The sequence below is a fragment of the Ambystoma mexicanum genome, chromosome 4q, assembly GCF_040938575.1.
Source record: "Ambystoma mexicanum isolate Mex_15411 chromosome 4q, UKY_AmexF1_1, whole genome shotgun sequence".
Lineage (NCBI taxonomy): Eukaryota > Metazoa > Chordata > Amphibia > Caudata > Ambystomatidae > Ambystoma > Ambystoma mexicanum.
Window position 1 is genome coordinate 268,199,416 of NC_090928.1, and position 16,692 is coordinate 268,216,107.

Sequence of the window (16,692 nt, forward strand, 5' to 3'; positions counted from 1 at the left end):
AACCCTGTGTGGAGATGCACAGTTCATCCTTGATACGAGAAAAAGTATGGAGCACTTTGGACTCTTCTTCAGACATTTCCCTTTCTGTTCGGACCGGCATGCGCCACCTGTTGGACATAACACATTGTTTTATTTTGTATACTGATTAATCCTGGGATGTTTCCACTACAACAGTGTCCACCGATACAGCCTTGGGCAATGCATTATGCACTGAATAGTTAATGTATTGATCAGCCTTCGATTTCCTGGCACACTATGGGGGTCATTACGAGTTTGGAGGCAGCCATGGTGCTAAAAGCACCATGGCTGCCTCCAAACCCATGTCCGAGTCTGTGGTGTTGGAATGGGGACTTACCGGGACATTCCGACCTTTGCGGACCCGGTAAATCCCCATTCCGAAAACCATTACCCATTCCTATTCGAGCCGCCATAGTGCTCAATGGGAATGGGGAAGGAGCTAATAACGGGCCCGCCAGTAGCGGGCCCGTTATTAGCTCCTTGGTCCCTTAGCGGCTCCCGCTAAGGGCGGCTGGTAAATCCGGCCGGCCTTAGTGGGACCCGCTAAGGGACCTCGGAATGCGGCGGTAGGGGGTTAACGGCACCGGCATCCTTACCGGTGCCGTTAACCCCTTACCGCCGCACTCGGAAGGAGGCCCTATGTATCTGGTAGAGGATGTCTCAACAAGAAATTAGCTGGATTGTTATACTTGCCTGGCTATGAATGATATCAAATTGATATCCCTGGTGTTTCAGGCCACACCTGGTATCTGTGTGGGCATCTTGGCATTGTGTTTAACATAAATGGTCATGAGAGCTTGGTGGTCGTGACAATAGTGAGCATTTTCCCATATAAGAATAAATGGTAATGTTTACATACCCATACCACCGCCAGACCCTCTTTTTCAGCTTGCGAGTATGCACACTCAGCCGGTGTTAGGCTATGCCTGGCATAGGATACTATGTGAAGGGGGGATGATGAGTCAGATTTGTGTTGCACCAGGATGGCACTAATGCCAGCTGGACTGGTGTCCATGGTGATTTCATATTTGTTTACGACGAGAAGGGGAACATCTGTGCCGGTCTGTCATTCTCCGATGTCTTTGAGGCGAGAGATTCCTTTGTTCGGGTAATCTCCTTGCTGTGTGATGTGACGGAGTTCTTTGTGATCCCTGTATTTATGTGGCTTCGAAATTTTTAGAACAAGCAGACTGATTGAAAGTGATTTTCTCAACCACATGAGTCACACTTATTTTCTATGGCAGGGCATATTCCTTCATGCAGGAAATCATATCCACATCTGTAGGATGTTCATTTTTGAACGTTCTCAGGCTTTGGCATTACATGTACCTGGAATATGGGCACAGGAGTTGATTGCAATATTCTAATTGTATCCATCACATTGGCTTGCAAATCTATGGCCATGGACGTGAATGCCAGCATCAGTATTTCTTCCAATTACCTGTTATTTTGCAAGAACTTTTGTGGAAGATTTGCGAGCAGACGGCCTCCTAATTGGAATGGTTGTCGAAATCGCAATGTGTTATTCTCATTCTCAGTCTCATTACAAAATGATCTAGTCTTTCACCTTATGCCTGCATGGTCGTGTGAAGCATGTCTTTCATAATCAATGTTTCTGTGCAGGGCGAACTGTGTGTTTAGACAGTCTATCAGACCTATGAATGTATTTGTGGCCTCCGCTGGCATATTATATATTACATCACGCACTGTGGGCCCTACAGAGTGCATTACAATGACCCGCATGTGTCTGTCATCACGCAGCCCCATCATATCCAGATATACCTTTAAGTCTTTAATCCATCTGGCCCACATAGTCCCCAAATTACTGGAAACAGTAATGTCAAAAGGTGATAACGCCCCCAATGGTATGGTGTCATGTGCACTGGCCGGTTGACTGGGATGTGGATACGAAGACATGGTGTGAGTGGCTGAGGAAGTATTTTCATCCGACATGGCAGATTGTCCACCACGCTGGAGGTATCTCTACAGTGTCCAGTCACTGCAAATATATTGGAGACAGTATGTGCCAGCAACTGGAAGGCTTATGGTTCTTTCTTAACCATCGCAGTGCTTACTTTGGCCACACGGTGGCAGCAGGGTGCATAGGCAGCCAGGGAATCTGTCCCCTGCCGTGCACTCACGGGCTCATCAGAAGCTCTGCAGAGAAGAGCACAGCAAGTGAAGCTGTAATGATGTTTCCCGACTCGTGACATGCAGCGCTCTTCACCTCTTCATGACCAGTGTTGTGTTAATAAGTGCTGCACCACAGCACTGCTATGTCTGTAGCAATAAAGACACAGACTTTGTATAACTTTGCATACATCTTCTTTATTTTCCATCCAACTTTACCTTGCCTAACTCCTCCCTGTGCTCCTATCGCCTTCCTGTCCTTTGCATGTACATAAACATGGAACAGAACTACAGAACTTCTCATTGACTTGCACTATTCTTCACTAGACGAGCTAGGGAGGGCTGAGGTATTTGGCTGGATGATACAAGCAGTGGAATACGGGTAGTGGTATTTGGAGGGAATTCAAAGGTTGTTTTTTTCAATTAATGATAGCAAGCATAATGTTACTATAGAAGCAGATCACTGTATCACCCGTATAACATTGTTTCAGCAGAACGCCCCACGCAAGACAATATTATCTAGAAGAGCTTCAGTTTATGTGGAAAATAGGAGCAGTGAAGAAGACATCCATGAAGAAACACAGTACCCTGATGGCAAGGTGAGATGGTTATTCTAGATATGTTATGGAAGAGGTACAACCATACTGATTCTGCAAGATACTGTTATGTACTTATATTATTTTGTTTGCCTGTCTAAAATCTCAAAGTTCTCAATGTAACAACCTCCACCATGTGTTTCTAACCACAACATCACTTTATTCATTTTAGTTCAAACTGTCAGATTCTAAGAATGTAAGACTTATTCAGTGAGCTATTCGGATCACGAAGGAAAAACGCATGCTTTCAATCGTGCATTTATTTCTATCAGATTTAGTACATATGACATTAACGTCGGGAATTTGTGAGGAATCAGGAATAAAACTCAGACACAAGTTAGCCATGGTTTTGGTTAAAGACTTTTATTGAAAATAAGAGGGCTGGGAAAGGTCTCTCTGACCCTGATCTAAGAGGAATTTCTGTACCTAAACCCAAACTAAGGATCCGTCTGTGTCAGGATGTCTAAATCAAAACTGTCCTTGTGTCCAAAAGTTCTATTCTGACCCTCACAGTATAAACAAAACTATAAGGTGAAAAGGGAAATGTTTTTAACCTTGGATGCTTTTTTAAGAAATAGAGTGTGCAAAGGAATAATAAATAGTTCAAACACAAAAAGTTCTCTAAGGACAAAGAGTCTTTGTTTAAGAGAGTGGTTGCCTTCCCCTGGATCTCTCTTCAACAATGAAAAGCTCTCAAAAAATGAAAGGTCCTTGTCCAAGAGAATGATTCCTTTTCCCGGGATTCCCTTCCAACACAAAGGTTCCTTGTGGGGTTCTTTTCCCACAGACTCACTGTTATACACAGAGCTGGATTTATCTTCAACAGAAATGTTCCTGAAGGATAAAAGGTCCTTGTTCCAAAAGAGGATTCCATTCCCCTGGATTCCTTTCCAACACAAAAGTTCCTTGTGGGGTTCTTGGCCCACAAGCTCACTGTTATGCACACAGATGTTCATCGCTATACTTCTATGTCTTTCAGGGGTCCTGGTATCCCTTTCTGACAATGTTTTACTCCTTCAACACAAAGGTTCCTTGTGGGGTTCTTGGCCCACAAGCTCACAGTTATGAACACAGCTGTTTAACTTTGTACTTCTATTTCTTTCAGAATTCATGGGTTCCTTTTCTAACGGGATTTTAGCACCTTCTTTGGTGAACACAGTCTTGATATTCCTTCTTAGGGCTTCTTGTATCCACACACTTGCAATTGCCTGGTATACTCTCCTGCCAGGGCTTCTTTTATTCACACACTTGTATTTGCCTGGTATACTCTCCTGTCAGGGCTTCTTGTATTCACACACTTATATTTGCATGGTATACTCTCCTGCCAGGGCTTCAAATGTTCACACACTTGTAATTGCCTGGTGTACTTTCCTGCCAGGGCTTCTGTATTTACAAGGTGGTTCTATCCACTTCCACAGCTGTACATCTACTTGGTTGGATAATATATGATATATAATTTGCTTCCTGTTACCCATATATTTGAACTTCATGCATTCAGATACTGGTAAGGGTATTGACTGCAATTCACTTCCCCTTTTTACAGTTAGCCACTTCACTTTCTCTCTTTCAGGTGCTCTGTTTAATATTGTTCGTATTCGGCGCGGTCACCGATACGCCCCGGTGTCCATGTTATCCTTGGGTTGACTCACCGGCTCGTGTTGGCGTTCTCAGACTCATTCACTGTTGATTGATAAAGGTACACTGCCTGCTTTCCTCTTGGGACCGCTTTCTCTATGTGCTCCCGTCTTTCGCATTGTCTCTTCAACATGCCCGCTTCGATTCATGTTCCCGTAAATAAAGTGCTGCTTTCTGTGGTCTGCAAATGCCCAGGAGTCTTTCACTACCTCTCTGCATTTCTGCAGCGTGTCCTGTTCTTGCAGCGTCTCCCTGGATGGTGAGCCGTCCGGCTCCACCACGCCTGTTTGAGTATCTCAGTTCCTCGAGCCTTCGGGGAGAGGTGAAACGTCCTCTCGCCAACAGTAGCCTCTAGCTCTTTCCTTCTATACTTTAAATTTCCCAGGCACAGGTGTTCGCCCGAAATAACTTGAGCACTTGCTGAGTTTGTGGCTTCTTCCAATCTGCACTGCACTTTCCCTCTTGCTCCTCCCAGTATTTGGGCGATTCTGGGAAAAAATACCAGTGTTAGTGATTGGTTTAACAAGCTTATATGATCATTTTCAATAGTTCTAAAGGGTAAATCAGTTCTGGATGATGGATAAACGGCACTGGAGGAAGCGGTCTTGTAATTTCCACAAGGCAGACCAAAGTTGAAAGTTTGGTCTATATGATTTGGGAAAAGGTTTTTAATATTATTCCTAGGAAGAGGTGCATACGTGTGACAATAGGCCATGAGGGTATTAGGTATGGGAGGATTATCTTCAAGAGCAAAGTGGGGATACCATGTCTCACACAATGAAGCCATGATATCTCCCTGCAGGCTGTCTCCTCCCATGTGATCCTCTCTCATATTACCGCCCCCAGGGGTAGGATCAAGTAGCGGCTGCTGTCCCTTGTCCAAATGGGAGGAGGTCACTGCTGAGAAATCAGTGATGACTCTATATAATTCATCACATATCCTAACATCTGTGCCGATACCTAATGCATGGTTACTCGTTATGAGGTCCTTCAGATATTTTGGACTTCATCTCCCATTATGGATGCACACTAAAATCAGTGGTGAAGGATCATGGGAGTTGAAGTACAAAACATCTGGAGGGTCCCATAATGAGTAACTATGTTTTATTGCAGCACACAAGTTCACTCTTATAAACAGAATGAGAGATAGAATATCATACCGGTTGAACCCCATTCCACACATGCCAAGCACAGACAGTTGAACATTGGCAGCAGCTTCCATCTTAAAAAGCATTGGCAAAGTCAATATGGCTGGATTTTCTGTGTGAAGTGAATGTGAGTGAACAGGTGAGTATGCAAATATGATTCTATTGGTGGATGAATATGGTGTTACAGGCGGATGAATGAGTGGGTACAATTGGGCATATGGGTGGTGAATGGTTGAAGGATTTGTTGGATATCGCTATGTAGGTGGATGGAGGAGTACAAACTTATAGTTGTATAGGTGGATCAATGTGGGCATGCCTATGCTTGTATTTTGCGATGGATGAATGGTTGAAAATGTGCTTGTGGCAAATATAGGTGTGTAGAAAAACCAATCACCTTAAAACAAGAAAGCTCATTATCGTCAGTGAAATGAGACACCTATGCATGAATGACAAGGAACAGGATAATAGTGTGGATCCCTAAAACCCTTATCCCACCCTCTGGAAAGGATACAAAAGGTTTTGGCAGGAGATTGTACACTCGAGATGATGCCTGGCTGTTTGGTACTTCAGCCTGGATATCTTCAATGTATTGTGTATTGGCAGGTGCAGTTGTGTGTCTGTGGGTATGAACTATCTGTTCTGTTATTCTAAAGGATGTCTGTTTCTGTCATGGTGGAATGTGTTCGGATTCAAAGGCCCATGACAGGGGTTTTTAGTGTCAGAGGACCTCATTACACGGAAGGCGGTAAGGGTTAACGGTCACTGGTACCCTTACCGGTGACCGTTAACCCTTTCTGCCTTATTATGAGGTCCCTTTGCGGGTTGGTACTTTAACGCCTGCTTTTAGCAGGCGTTAAAAAACGAACCCGCAAAGGGACCAGGGTGCTAATTACGGTACCGCAATTTGCGGTACCGTAATTAGCCCCTTCCCCATTCCCATTATGCCCTATGGGGCAAAAATGGGAATGGGGAAGGGCAATGGAGGAAGGGGGAATTACTGCCCTGCCAACCTTGGAATAGGGCGGTAATTTCCCTTTCCTCCATGGCGGTACCGGTAATTTACCGGCATGGACCTCCGTGTAATGAGGCCCAGAGTCTGTTGTGACATGCACAGATTTCAATGTGTTTGTCATTATGTTGTTTGCACATATGAGGTGTGTCTGTGAGAATATGTTTGTGTTGTGATCTCTGAAGCGATGTGTGTTTCTGCAGGTTAATACTTCTGGAACATAGCTTTGTGAGCACGTGGTGATCTGCCTGTGTTTAGTTTGTGTCTGAGTGTGTGAGTAATGGTGCTGCAAGTCTGTGTAGATTTTGTGTTGTGACATTGTTCAGGCTTGAACGTCTCACATTTGCGTTACATTTATACGTGCAATTGATGCATTGGTTGAAACCTATAAATATCAGAAACAGAAGTATTGGCGTGTTTCAAACTTGAACACAAGTATATTGTTTTCATTTACAGAGTTTGTATTTAGTTTGTGGTTGTTGCGATGTTGTGCACACATGAATGCCTGTGTTGGCAGGATTGCACACACACTATTGCGTTATTGCAAAAATTTCAGGAATCATCAGAACATGGCCATGTAAAAGCTATTTGCTGGCTGAGTCAAAATACATGATAGTATGCCACTGTAAACTATTTGCTCATGATGCATTCATCCACAATATATGCCAGCATAGACATGTACAACATTTGTTCATGCTGGCTGTGCCCAAATATATGCAAATATATGCCAGCATACCACTGTAAAATGAATGTTTATGATTCATGTGCCCACAATATATGCAATGATGGCAAAGTAAAACAATTGCTCTTGCTACCAGTGCAACATTTTCTTTAAACATGCATCTGTAAAGTGCATGTTCATGATGTTTCTGTCCACAATATATGCCAACATGGCCCTGTAAAACATGTGCGTATGCTGGCTCTGCACAAATGTATGCCAGTATGACACTGTAAACTTAATATTCATGCATTCTCTGTCCACAATAAATGCCATCATGACCCTATAAAACACTTGCTTATGCTGGCTGTGTCCACATGTATGCCAGCATACCACTGTAAATTACATGTTAATTATAACTCTGGCCACAATATATGCCATTAAGGCCATGTAAAACACTTTCCCATGCTGGCTATGCACAAATATATGCCAGCATGCCACTGTAAAGTTCATCTTCATGTTGCCTCTGACCACAATATATGCCGTCATGGCCCTGTAAAACATTTATCATCCTACCTGTGCACTATTACATGCCAGCATGTCAATGTAAAATAGAGGTTTATGATTCTTCTGTCCTCAGTAACCCACATTAATCCAGACATGGACCCCTTGCTCACTGTTCCTTAGACAGGCTCAGATTTGTCTCACTGAGGAGCCCAACAAGACTGAAACGTGTCTGGGGTTGCTGAGGGTGCTCTTGTTCAGAGAATTGTGTTGCATTTTGGTGCTGAACTGCCCTTGTGGGTGGGACCAGACTGACATGAAAATTGATATTTCAGCTCTGTGAAGGGTAAAGTGAGCTAAAGTATGGTTGTAGACCTGTCAGAGTGGAAGAAATTCCAGAGAACAGGGTATTCCACCATGCAGAGGTTTCTTTGGATCCACCATGGCTTAGCCACTTTCTTTATGTTGATGCAAAGGAGCACATGGCCCAGACCAGTATTATGTCATCTGGAGTAAAGGCTGAGACCAATTTGTACCCTAGACCATGTCAGTGTAGACCGTTCTCTGCATCAGCATTATGTGCATTTTTGCACATTGACCAACAGTCCAAGGGTGAACAAGATAATTGTTACCTCTTTTAGGATAACCTCTGTAACTCCAGGGACAAAACTCTTAGGGGCAAATCATCTAAAACATGGGTACATAAACAGACCTTGATAAACACGCAGGGGCTGTGCACAAGCTTAAGGTAAGCATGTTCTACTGCAGGAACTAACCATTTGCCATAACATTTGGCAAATTCCTGTATGGTGGCCATGCATGAATATGTAAGTATCCTTACAGTTGATGGCAGCCAGCAGTGTCCCTGTTGCAAGGAGGTTAAGATCTGAAACTGGAACCATCTTGAAGGTGTTAGCTGGCAAGAACAAGTTAAAACTGCAATGTTCAAGACTGCAATGTTCAAGATCAGTCTTGACCCTCCTGCCTTTTAGTCCACCACCAGCAGTTGCATTCTTGCTAGCATCTTAGAGGACACAAACTGAGAGGGGAAATGCAAGGGGGGATTAAGGAAGAGGACAACATGAGCCACTATAGAAAACACACAGGGGCCCCTTGTTACCACTCCCAAAGCCTGGAGACATTGAGAAACTCACCGTCTAACTGGGCATTAGAGCTCCATAGTTGTTGCCAAACCTCTGCTACTTTCTCCATGGTACACTTGCGGACCACCTCTGGAAGACCCTTCTCTCGAAAACACCAAAAGGTGCAAATAATATGGTCCTGCCAGAATGGAAGGCACAGCCGTTTGCTTCTAGGGGGCATGGAGCTGGTTTAACACAATTTGTGGTGAAGTAGAATACCTTTTTAACCAGTGAATGGAAGATGGAGGACCCTCATGCTGAATCAAAGAGGGTCAAAGATCACAGCTAGGTGCAACTTTGGGTATCTACACCAATGTTCATGCCACGTGCACCCATGTAAACGTAAGGCAATACCTAGATAAGCATGGTAAGAGAGATGTGTTTGGCATCACGCTGGGCCAGGTTTGGTATAGAGCCAACCATCTCCAAGAACAGTTTGTTTCTTGTTTGTGGCCAGGATGAAATCTATATTATCCTGATAGAGGTGCTGGCAAGTGTTTGTGTGTCTCATATTCCCCAAAGAGTCCCGCTGTTTACACTCCTGGTCTGTGACAGTGGATAATGTAGCTGCAGGGAAATTGCTCTTGTTAAGTACAGCTGTCATTGCTAATGGTCAGGTACTTTGTGTCTTACATTTTGCTGACCACTGGCATGTTGTGAGGATTCCACCAAATGTTCTGTGCCACCTTGATCACATCCGTGATCAATACAATCCCATGTTGCTCCTGCCTGGCAGAGAGGGCAGGAGCAAAGACCCACATTCCTAAGTAAACAAGTCCTGTTCTTTAAGCTCATTTCACTTCATCAAATCCCAAACATGCATATGAAATGTTCTGGCGCTGGGGAGTTCTTGGTAATGCTACTCCTCTAAGGGGCCTGGTTCCAGGAGCCTTGGAAAACCAAACAAAATGCCAATTGTTGGGTGCATGATCTGTGATCCGGGCTCAGTCAGTACTAATTTGATACCTGAATCAGAAGTAAGTGTAGTACCAGAATTATCGGTGGGGGCTCAGAAGGAGGCAGCCCAACAGTGTCTACCTTCCCGTTTCCTGTGGGAGCAGCGGGCCCGAATGGGGGATAATGCCTTTGAAAAGCCCAACAAAGATATGGAAAAGAGCATATCTGAAACACCCTAAAAGGAATGTGCAGCAGAGGCGTCCCCAAAACCCTGAGGGCCTGATTCAGAGGTGCATGTTAAAATGGAAAAGTGCTGTGAGACCCCTTTCCATGAAGACATGCATTTCGATGTATTGTGCGAGTGGCGGCAATGATTGAAGCCCACCACTCCTGCAATGCTGTGATTTACGGCATGGCAGCAGCCTTGCCAACCCCCTCACGAGGGGCTGGCAAGGACTGCATTCAGAGGCCAGAACACCCTTCCTGCACCAGCCAAAAGATGCGTACATTAACGGTACCCTTGTAGGTTCCGTTAAAGCCCACAGCACACATTCTCCCATTATGTACATAGCATTTCTCACACTGCAGCACCACTTTTCTAGTTCAATGAAAGTTTAAGAAAACTTCCTTGAATTAGAAAAGTTCCCTCGGGCGGGGCTGGGGAGGAATACTTACCTGGCTCTACTTTGGTGGCTATTTAAACCACGCCCGAAGAGCAGCACATGCTTCGTGTTATTCTACATCCAGCAGCGTAACGCTCACCGTGCCTGCAAGTCTGCATCCAGCCTTCTGCCACGCCCGCCTCGAGTTTGGAGCTCCTAGAAAAAGGGAAAAAGAAGGAGAAAAGGTTAGAACAAGAGCAATACCTTTAATCATTACCTGAATTCCCGATCCATCGCGCCTTCGAGCTGGAAGAAAGAAGTTATTTTATGCGCGCCGCCTCGCCTGCTGCAGCGCCGTGCTGAACTCACCGGCCTTCGCAGCATCTTCACGTCCCACCGCATCCTCCTGTATGTTCCCGCCGCACTCCGGCACCTAAGGAGAAGACAAGAACAGCAAGGTGAGCCAAAGGGATACACAGAGGAATATTAGCTACCCTCCCATAGACTTACCTGATTTTACCACCGGGGGTACTATTCCTCTTCACGGGTCGACGCAGCTTCCACTGCATCTTTGCCGAACCCCGGCCCCTAAGGGGAAACAAAAGGACAGCAAGGTGAAACAAAGGGACTAACAAGGGGAACCCTCCTCACCACAATAGACTTACCTGATTTTACCACCAGAGGTATTATTCCCCAAGACTTCATACTTTCTCTCAGCGCCTGAATAAGGGAGAAAGCAACAGGTTACATATTGACATTATTTTATCGAACTGTGTTGGAAAATACAAATCCCAGAATACTAACGGTTGCCACGAGGAACTCTTCATTAGGATCCAGCTGCAACCTGCAAGAAATCGGACAAGAGTGAAAGTCAGGCATTTGAATTCTTACGAACTTTATACTTACGGCGTCTTGCCGGGAATCTCGGAGTCAATATTGTTCTGCAACTCACCAATTCCTTCGAGCCAGTGAAGCAACTGGTTATCAACGCGCCCCTGCGTTCAATGCAGGATGGAGAGCTCATCTTTTCAAACCATCAGGTGAGACTATAAGAGGGGACATCAAAGGTGATCTGTGGGGAGAACAGCGGGGGTGGGGGGATTTACGCTCAACTCCACAGGTGGTTAATTCTCTTTCTCCATTTGTAGAAGAATATTCCTACGGGCCAAGCAAACGAAGCTAGGTGGGCCAGTCCAGTCCGTCATCTCGGCCCTACGCGTCACATTAGTGGAGACCGCAGCTGTCCAGTTCCGATCGACGCCTCTGTGTGAGCCAGGTGACCGTAACAGAACGCAAAGCCTACCCACAAATTCCCATCTGGGTGTTATGGATACCTCAGAGACTGACCAATTGGCCCAATTACTAGGGGAAATGAGGGCTGAAGTGCATTCCGCCCGTCAAGAAACCAATGCTCTTAGGAGAGAACTGATTTTGTCAAAGGAGCGAACTGATGACCTTGCTAGGCAACTATTGCAAAGCCAGGCTGGACAAGCACCCCTACCTGGTTCCGGTGGAAATCCAGCTCCTGTGTTATCGAGTAACCCTGTGCAAATAAACCTACCAGGAAATATTCCATTAGCTCCACCCAAACGCTTTGCCGGAGATCCGAGAAGGTTTGCCGTGTTTATGAACCAATGGCGCTTGCAATTTTTATGCAATTTTTATGCAGACTTGGAGCCTTCCCAAACGATCAAGCCAAGGTAGCCTTTGTATTGTCATATCTCAGCGGCAGTGCAGCTGATTGGTCAATTCCACTAGTTACTCAGGATGACCCAATTCTTCGGGATTTTCAGGGCTTTCAAATGAGCATGGAAAGAGTATTTGCCCGGCACTCCCAAGGACAGGCCCTGGATAACGAACTTTTGTCCCTACGACAGGGTAACCAGGACCTTCTATCCTACATCGCAACCTTTAATAGGTTGATAGTGGAAACTGGATGGCCTGAGGTAAAACGAATCACGTTATTTCATCGAGGGCTTCGAGGAGAACTCAAGGATGTCTTGGCTCAAGTCGTGAACCCACCTCAAGACTGCGTTGAATATATAGACTTAGTGGTCCAGTTAGATGACAGACTTCAGAACAGAAAGGCTGATCGAGCCAAGTTTGAGAATCAGGTGTTGGTCAAAACCAACGTTAACCCCAAAGGAGCAAATGCTTCGGAACCCATGCAAATCGGAGGGGTTAAAGGATCCTTAACCCAGAAGGAAAGAGAAAGGAGACGGCAAATGCAATTGTGTCTATATTGTGGGACTTCTGGGCATTTTCTACGGGATTGCCCTGTAAAACCACCCAAGAAGGTGGTAGGAGCTGCTGATAAAAGCTATATGGAGTCAGACTCGGGAAATGACCACGCCCGACAAGCGTAGAGGTCCGCTTGCCGAGCTTGAAGAAGGATACTCAGACCTCGCATTTCATCATACCAATGGTCCTCGTAGATCCAGGGCAGCCATCGCGTATGCACGCAGTAAGGGCATACATTGATAGCGGGGCCATAGGAAACTATGTGGGACTATGAATTGGCTTCCAGGATGAATCTACCTCTCTGCCGAAAAACCACCTCTGGGCCTGTAACTCATTCCACCGCAGAGATGACACTATTAGGTCAGGATGGGCATCGACAGACTATTGTGTTTGATCTAATCAAAGCCCCACAGTTCCAAATAATACTGGGGATACCTTGGTTAGAAACACATAATCCTTCGATTGATTAGCGAGAGAAGAGAATAACCTTCCCGGATTGTGCACAAACCTGTTACCCAAAGAAAAGTCAGAATGCAGGCCTGGCCACAGTAACCACAGCAGTCATGCAACTACCTCCAGAATACCAAGAATTCCAGATGTCTTCCAAAAAGAACAGGCAAACACCTTACCTCCTCACAGATCGTTCGATTGTCAAATCGATCTCATACCTGGTGCACAACCCCCTTGTAGCAGGATCTATGCCCTTATGGAACCTGAGAACCTTCACCTACGACAATACTTAGACCAGTACCTTGCCAATGGCTTTATTCGCCCATCCAAGTCCCCTGCATCTTCAGCTTTGTTCTTCGTGCCCAAAACGGAAGGTGACCTCGGAACGTGCATAGACTACCGCGCATTGAACCACATAACTGTTAAGAACCGATACCCATTGCCTCTGATCCCTGAACTACTAGACCAAGTGCAGGATGCTTGTATATACACTAAATTAGATCTCCGGGGGGCATACCATCTGGTACGTGTAAAAGAAGGCGACAAATAGAAGACTGCTTTCTGCACTAAGTATGGGTTATTCGAATACCAGGTGATGCCTTTCGGGTTGTGCAATGCACCAGCAGCCTTCCAATACTTCATGAACGATGTCCTTCGTGAACTCATTGATGTTTGTGTTGTTGTATATATCGATGATATTCTAGTATACTCCTCTTCAGAATCTGACCATGTGAAGCACGTTGGAGTAGTCCTTGAAAAATTGCGCCAGCACAAACTATATGCAAAACTGGAAAAATGCGTTTTTCATGCCACAGAAGTTGAAGTCCTTGGGTTTATCCTGACCCCAAAGGGAGTCCGAATGGACTCACGAAAGGAGGACGCAATCCTTAAGTGGCCATCACCAAGTTCAGTTAAAGGAGTACAAAGCATGCTCGGCTTTGCTAATTTCTACTGCAGATTGATCCCGGATTTTTCACATGTTGTACATCCCATCACAGCACTCTTGCGAAAAAATAAACGCTTTATGTGGACTGAAGAAGCTGAAAATGCCTTGCAAGAGCTGAAAGCGAAATTCACGTCTGCACTTGTATTAAAGCACCCGCGCCCTGAACTTCCGTACATAGTGGAAACTGATGCATCCAGTCTAGCCATGGGAGCTGTCCTGTCTCAAAAGGACCCTGAAACTGGCCAGCTTCATCCAGTAGCATTTTGGTCCAGAAAGTTCTCGGCACCCGAGTTAAACTATGCGGTTACCGACAAGGAGTTATTAGCCATTAAATCCGCCTTCAGGACTTGGCGGCACTATCTTCTCGGTGCCAGGCATACCATTACTGTGATCACCGATCACCGGAACTTACAGTATTTAAAGACAGCCAAGGCCCAATCGTCACGTCAACTCAGATAGGCATTGCTCTTTGCCGAGTTCGATTTTGTAATAACCTATCGACCAGGTTGTAAGAATGGTAAAGCAGACGCCTTATCCCGAATAGGGATGGGAGAGGCAGAAGTGAACCCAGAACCAGTACCTATAATTTCCGAACAAAGAATTCTTGGCATGACTACTCTACAGACACTAGAGGACATTCAGGTAAAGATCCAGCAACTCTTTGATCCTACAGCCCTGCAGGGCTGGGTAAAAAAAGGCCCAGACTACTCTGTCACCAATGATCTGCCTTATTACCAAGGACGGCTATTTCTGCCACACAAGGAACTACAAGAGCTAGTCATTTCCCGTTATCATGATACCCTAATGGAGGGGCACCCAGGTATTGCAAAAACTGAAGCTAAAATTAAAAGACAATTCTGGTGGCCCACCTGGTGAAAGGATATTAAATCATTTGTGATGTCTTGGGGCATTTGCGCAAAAAAACAAAAGTCAAAAGAAAAAAACAGCTGGACTCTTACAACCTTTAGACATTCCGCCTACACCATGGCACACCTTATCGTTAGACTTTATTACTGATCTACCCCCATGCAATGGATTTAACACCATTCTAGTTATTGTGGATCTTTTTTCCAAGATGGCCCACTTTATTCCTTTAAAGGGATTACCTTCAGCTTCAATCCTGGCCAAGGAGTTCATCGAAAACATTGTTTGCATACACGGATTTCCTTACATATTGGTCTCTGACCGTGGCAGTCAATTCATTTCACATTTTTGGAAAAAATGCTGTCAATTGGCGCAAATCGATGTGAGGTTATCGACCAGTCACCACCCCCAGACCGATGGTCAAACGGAGAGGACCAACCAGACTCTCGAACAATACCTGAGTTGTATGTTACATCAGACTAAGAGTAATTGGAAAGACATTATTTGGATCGCCGAATATGCATACAATAATTCAGTACACTCTGGAACTGGACAAAGCCCCTTTTATACCTTATATGGGCACCATCCTCGAACCTCAGACCTTGACTCACCCCAACACTTAGAAATGCCCGCAGTGGACCATCTGCACGCTATGATTACACAAGCCTTTAAGGAAGCAATTATACATTTAAAACAGGCGAAAGAAAAATACAAGAAAGATGCTGATCGGCATAGAAGTGATACTCCACAATACCAGATAGGGGACCAAGTATTGTTAGCCACAAAACATATACCTCTAAAGGGAACACAGACTTTTAACCCCAGATATTTGGGACCTTACTCTATTAAGGCCATTATCAACCCGGTGGCTGTCAAGTTGGACTTACCTGCTAATATGCGAATTCACCCCGTCTTTCATGTGTCACTTTTGAAGCCAGTGCAACCAGGGACAAGACTAACCAAGCCACCAGACCCTATCCTTGTAGACAGAGAACCCGAATTTGAAGTTAAGAACATCCTGGACTCCAAGCTGATAAAGTCAAAACTCTTTTATTTAATCGACTGGAAAGGTTACGGACCACAGGAAAGGTCAGTGGAACCCAGTGACCATGTTCATGCACCCCGATTGATGAAAAAATTCCACTGAAATTTCCCAGACAAACCGAAACCACAGGGAAGAACGACTTTAGGTGGGGCCTTGGGGGGGAGTGCTGTCATGATGCCTAACCCCGGGGACCCAGACCACGTCCAGCAACCCCAGAAGCAGGCATCAAGTTATCCTAATCAAGCCCAACTACCCCTGCTAGGGGCTATTTGGGTCCAGTCCTGGCGCCTAAGGCGCCAGGCTCATATGGAGAGTCAGTCCTGGCGCCATAGGCGCCAGGCTCATAGATTAAAACTCACCTGATGCAGACCATGCTGCAAACTTACCTGATGCAGACCATGCTGCAAGAGCTCCAAGCCAAAAGAGGCTTGAAAGGGACTCCTTTAATTAGGGACTATTTTTTACTCGGGCGGGGCTGGGGAGGAATACTTACCTGGGACTACTTTGGAGGCTATTTAAACCACGCCCAAAGAGCAGCACACGCTTCGTGTTATTCTGCATCCAGCAGCGTAACGCTCACCGTGCCTGCAAGTCTGCATCCAGCCTTCTGCCACGCCCGCCTCGAGTTTGGAGCTCCTAGAAAAAGGGAGAAAGAAGGAGAAAAGGTTAGAACAAGAGCAATACCTTTAATCCTTACCTGAATTCCCGATCCATCGCGCCTTCGAGCTGGAAGAAAGAAGTTATTTTATGCGCGTCGCCTCGCCTGCTGCAGCGCCGCGCTGAACTCACCGGCCTTCGCAGCATCTT

General features: G+C 45.4%; 1 protein-coding gene across 2 annotated transcripts in view; it reads left to right on the plus strand.

The window, feature by feature from the left end:
* The window catches only part of LOC138467662 (centromere protein J-like), a 714,848-nt gene that overhangs the window by 585,923 nt on the left and 112,233 nt on the right, over window positions 1–16,692 (plus strand). For both annotated transcript variants that reach the window (XM_069607842.1, XM_069607843.1), the window contains one exon: window positions 2,643–2,747. In XM_069607842.1, coding sequence (XP_069463943.1) covers window positions 2,643–2,747 — 105 coding nt within the window. The remainder of the gene's footprint in view (window positions 1–2,642; window positions 2,748–16,692) is intronic.